Source organism: Fulmarus glacialis, unplaced genomic scaffold, assembly GCF_000690835.1.
Source record: "Fulmarus glacialis isolate BGI_N327 unplaced genomic scaffold, ASM69083v1 scaffold9267, whole genome shotgun sequence".
Classification (NCBI taxonomy): domain Eukaryota; kingdom Metazoa; phylum Chordata; class Aves; order Procellariiformes; family Procellariidae; genus Fulmarus; species Fulmarus glacialis.
In genome coordinates this window covers 57,613-62,877 of record NW_009221259.1, presented here as the reverse complement: position 1 = coordinate 62,877, position 5,265 = coordinate 57,613, and the positions used below count along the sequence as shown (strand labels likewise).

The window sequence follows — 5,265 nt, the reverse complement described above, 5'->3', positions numbered from 1 at the left end:
TATGTTGCAATAGGCCTTTAAAGATAGAAAAGAAGATGCTCTTCAAATGTTTCTATTCACATCAGAGATGTGCCACAAGAAACATATGAACCATTGTCCTGTCAGATTTCCCTTCTGTTTTTACGCAGCCTCTATCCAGGCATGGAGGCACATAAGAATCTAGCATGGTTAAGAGAGGTGCAAGATGCCCTGTGTCAGGTTGGGCTGATTACACTGGAGGGGCTGAGTAGTGAATGACGGAGTTGTAATCTGGAGGTGGGCTGTGGCATTCCAGGTTTGGATCCATAGGAAGGAGAACAGAGTCTTCCAGTGTGAAGTCCATGGTGTCCTCTTCTACCTGTACTGCTGGCTGGTATTTGACAGCCTCACGCTCATGATCAGATAATATGGATTCTTTGCTCTTGCTAACAGCTCTCCGCCTGTTGAGAACAAACAGTATAATATATCGACCCTGTCTCCATAAGGTTTATTCTCTATTAATGGTCAACGTAATTAATGGTCAAAATTATTTTAAAAAAAAAAAAAGACATTTCAATTTACCTTTGCAGCATCCTGTAACACAGTGACATTTTACAGATTGGATGAGGGAACTGAATTAGGTATTTCAAATAATTCGGTGTTTTAAAAGTCGATGTGGGAGTAAATCCAAGAGTCCTGTCGCCCTGTCTTTTTAGCTTACCACATTTCAGTGCACTATATCAGTTATAAATGCACCTGTCCTATACATACAATAATATTCTCTCATTGTTCTGACACAGGTCAGTAAAAATTTGACTTTTTTGAAAGCAGAACTGAAGACTATGACTTTTCTTCAAGTATAATAAAAGATGAAATAATGAATAATCTATGACAGACTCTAATTTAAAATGATACTGAAAGCAAGAGTGTGTTGAACACACTCTTGCAGTGTAGGGCAAAATCTTTCTTATATTCTCTAGCCCTTTAAAATTACTGAGCAGAATGCTAGTGAAGGGCAGTGCTTTTCAACATTACAACTGCTGGCCTGTAACTGATGCTATTAAAGACAGCCAGCTTTCATTTTCTGTTGTCTTCTCTTGTTATAGGTGATGAAGGCAGTGGGAGAGAAGCAACTTACATCACATGGAGCAACCTCAATGTTAAAAGTAGGAGAACCCTGGAGAGGATTTGTATCACAAGGTGACCTTGAGGAACAGCAAACGTTGTGGAGGAAAAAAAAAAAGGTACTTTCTGTTGTAGGCTGCCTTAAAAATAATGTTTTGTTAAGCCTGGTTTCTTCCATCTGAGGAATTCATTGGAAGAAGTCTGGATAATTTAGGGTTGGTTCTCAGAAGGATCCCAATGTGAGAATGGCTTTTGAACTTCTCCGCTTTGCTTAGGGACCCTTTAACGTGCACCTCTTTGGAATAAGCCTCACTCACAGACTGATTATGGATTGCTCATGTCTCAGTTCAGAATGACTTACGAATGTGCCTGGGAGAATTCAAAATCAGGCAGTGCTCAAGCACTTTGTGTGTGTATTTCATATGTGTTTAAAGGATCATAAAGCTACATTCTAATGACGCTAAACCAAATCTGAATAATCAACTGTTCATCAAATGTATAATTCATTACACTTATTTCATTTGTACTGCTGCAGTACTTACAGTCCCCAAAGTTGATCAGGGAGTCAGAGTATGGTGCTTTAGAAAGAAAGCAAAGCCGATTCCTGCTCCAGGAAACAAAAAAACAGCTAAGAGACAGATACAGTAATTGGAGGAAGGGGAACAGAAATCATGATTAGGAAAAGTAGTAGATCCAAGACACCAACTCTGTGCGCTGTCATGTTGCAGGCTTAAGAGCAGGTTGATGCTTGGCATGACAGAATTGTTATATACAGTAGGCCCAGCTCCTTTCAACTATGAAAGGGTAAATATGTCCTGCTAGATTATGCTACTATGACTTTAGAAGTTGTGTTATCTTGCCTCTGAATCTGGAACCTGTCAAAAGCTTCAGTTTTCCCATAAGCTGCTGATATTCTCAGTCTGGCTGACAGAACTAGTGTCAGTACCTTCACTTAAAACTGTTGCTAATTCTGGAAAGGTCATGAGTGTGCAGTGCATTGGCTAGAGTAGAACATTGGTTTATGATCTGTGCACAACCACAATGAACAGCCTGTAGGGTCCATCTGTAAATTATCTATCCCTGTAGTTCTCTTCTTGGGCAATTGTGTGGAGTAGGTGATACTCTGTATATCATAGGCCGTAAAGCCAGTCATTCTAAGCCAGCAGCTGAGATGTTCAGCCAAATTCAGACATAACAAACAGCTGCAACTCTAATCAGCTGCAATGGGAGATTGGCTGCTTCGTAGCTGGCCTGATTTTAGCGTGCTGTGGTGGCTTTCCACAGCATGTTTGCATCTCCAGCTTTGTCTCTAGGAAGTGAACCCAGGAACCCTGAGTTCTAAGAGCCAGCCCACCATGTCTTGCACGTCTAGAATAAAGATGGGTTCTCCGACTTCTAACATGCAAAGGCAGAAATTACAGATTAAAGTTAATGTTACTGTGCTTTTAGACCTGCACAAGGCATTGAAACCAAACCTGTTGAGTGGCAAAGCAGAAATTCTAAAATAAATAGTAGCCTTGAACTTCAATAAAAATGTAGCACACTCTGCTTTCACAATCTAAGTTTTTCCTCTTTGTCCAGAGAAAAACGTGAGTGGAAACTTCTTCTGTATACTATACATTTGGCAGGTCTCCCTTTCTATACACACACACTTTCTCTGTAGATAAATTCTTCCCTGGCATAAGCAATGGAACCACAACTTTGCGTCACTGTTTATTTATGTATTTTTCTTTTTGTTGCTCCGTTCTATTGACTTGTATCAGACAATTCCATGGATGCTCTGGCTTCTAATTTGCCAGGTATTGAAGTTGTCAGTGGAGACAGAGAGAAGCTTGAAAGTATCTGTTTAACTTGGCCCCCAGCCTGCATATCTCAGAGTGCTGGAAAAAAAGAAATGGGGTTTAGTTTGGCCACACAATGGGAAATTTTCAGACCCATGTAGACTCCCAGCAAGTGTTCTTGTTAGGTTTCTGCCCCTGTAGGTCAGAAGACTGGCTATCTGGGAATAACTCTGCCTATCGCTGAAATCATGCTGGTGTTTGAAGAAGGACTCTTAAATGCAGACATCTAATATTTGCTCCAAAGACAGAGAGCTGATGAGTTAGGTCAGAAGCAAGTTTTGTCATTAGCTGTCTTATGGCAGACCAAAATGAAATTAACTTTCAAAACTATTCCTTTCATCTAAATCATTTCCTAAATTAAAGCTATCCAAGGGTCTTTGCATTTTTCCTTTTAATGCTCTATATTACTGACACTTCAATCTACTCTGTTAATGCTCAGCAACAGAGAAATGTACATATGCTTGGACTGTATGTTGGAAAATGAGACTGCAGCATCCCTTTTCTGTCTGTCCTTGAAATCTCATTTGCTACATAGAAACTGCCACACTGAATCAGACATCAGTCTTGCCTCCAGCAGTGGTCAGTACTTGATGTTTCAGAGGAAAGCAAAAACCCCTTTATGCTCTGAGCCAATTGTACTACCCTGTATAAGATAGAAAAATTCTCCCTGAGCCCCACCGATAAACATTTTCTGACTGAAGGCATTAGATTTGATTAATCACACAATTATGCAGCTACAGAAGTTAATAATGGCTATGTAATTAAATAATTTCATTAAAAGCTAGTCATTACTTGGTTCAGTGCTTCTCCTGGGTTGGCATTACACTGCCCCAAAAGGTATTTCCTTACTGATTTTGCCTCTGCCTGACTTCTGAGTGCTGTAGCTGCTGGAAGCGATAAAAGAGATGTTCAGTTTTGATAAATCTGCTCAAAACTGTGAATGTCTCAGCCCAGTCCCACTTGACTGTTAGTATTCTCACCAAGGCACAATACTGAAGATTAGACGTGTGAATACTGTGACATTCAACTGAAACTCATTTGCTCACTGACCCAAGCTGGTCATATTTTACACAATGACCAACCTGAAAACTCGTTGGTCCTTGCAAGAATGTGTACCGTTTGGGGCAGGACAAGGGGAAAGATGAGGATCTGAACACCGCCATTTCCTGACCTCAAACAGATTTTGTAACCTAAAGGACTCTCTTTCATAACGTGCATGTTTCTGTGGAGTGCTGGTTGGGGAAACATGTTTCACAGAATGTGGTGAGCTGGCTTCAGCCTTGTTTCATAGGCTGAGACTAGAGTTAGCCAAGGCACAGCACTGGACTCCTCTCTTTCAGAAAGATACCTACGAGCTAGGGAGGTTTATGGGGGAAAGTACAGATGCGGTGAAAGTGCTAGAGAACCAATACTAGAAGACTGGAAGAATGCAAATCGGTAGCAGCAAATCAACTAAGAGTGCCATTCATAATGACCAGCAAATCCTGCTACGCTTCAGGCTGTATTTCTGTAGTGTCCCTGAGCCTGGTGCCAGTGTCGAGTCTGTTAGATGTAAAACCAAATGAGATGGAGGAACCTACTGGTGTGGACCCAGTGTTGATAACTGAAAGCCTCCCAGGTTTGTAAATAGGACTGTATCAAGCAGCTTGATTATCACAGAGCTTGGCGTCTATGCTATTGCATGCACATGTAGTGTGTCTGTGTGGGGCCACAATATAGTTAGTAGGTCTCACGACCCAGACACAAGCTTGGACAAGTGCAGGTGGTGAGAGCTGTCAATATTTCTCATTTTTACTGTGCTATGTCAGATTTCCTGGTATAGAGGAAGCTGAAAAGTCTAGGAATTAAAATAGATGAAGGAAAAGTTAGCCTGAATATTAAGTAATCTTTCACAATCTTTTTTAAGTTTTCTGGAGACGTGTCAAAGTTGTTTAGAAGATACCACAGAGGATAATCCTGTAATAGCTAGAATGATCTAAATGACCTAATGAGACTTTTTTATCCTACCATATGAACCAGAGATTTTGGTTAGAGGTAGAAAAATACTGAAATCATCAAAGAGCTGGGAAATCATTACTGGAGCTGTTTATTTTATGTGAGAGGGAGCCAATTTCTATTAGCCTAAATCTCAGGGTCAATGACTAGAAGAGGAGCATGGAGAAAGAGAGGTGACTGTAAGAAAATCACCCTATCCAGTGAAGGACTACAGTAGCAAGTGTAGCACTTATTCCCAGTGCTGTGGAGCTGCTCTTATTGCTTTGCAATAAGACGCCCAAGTATCTTGCCCTCAATAGGAAAAACTAATAGACTATTGCGTCCATGTAGAAATCCTGGCCTTGTT

At 40.7% G+C, this 5,265-nt stretch overlaps 1 protein-coding gene across 1 annotated transcript in view; it reads right to left on the bottom strand.

The window, feature by feature from the left end:
- Positions 1-208: 208 nt before the first annotated feature.
- LOC104079125 (vascular endothelial growth factor receptor kdr-like) overlaps positions 209-5,265 on the bottom strand; it is a gene marked incomplete at its 5' end in the record, with an annotated part of 57,929 nt that continues 52,872 nt past the window's right edge. The window contains one exon of the mRNA XM_009581036.1: positions 209-419. Within this exon, the coding sequence (XP_009579331.1) occupies positions 209-419 (211 nt within the window). The remainder of the gene's footprint in view (positions 420-5,265) is intronic.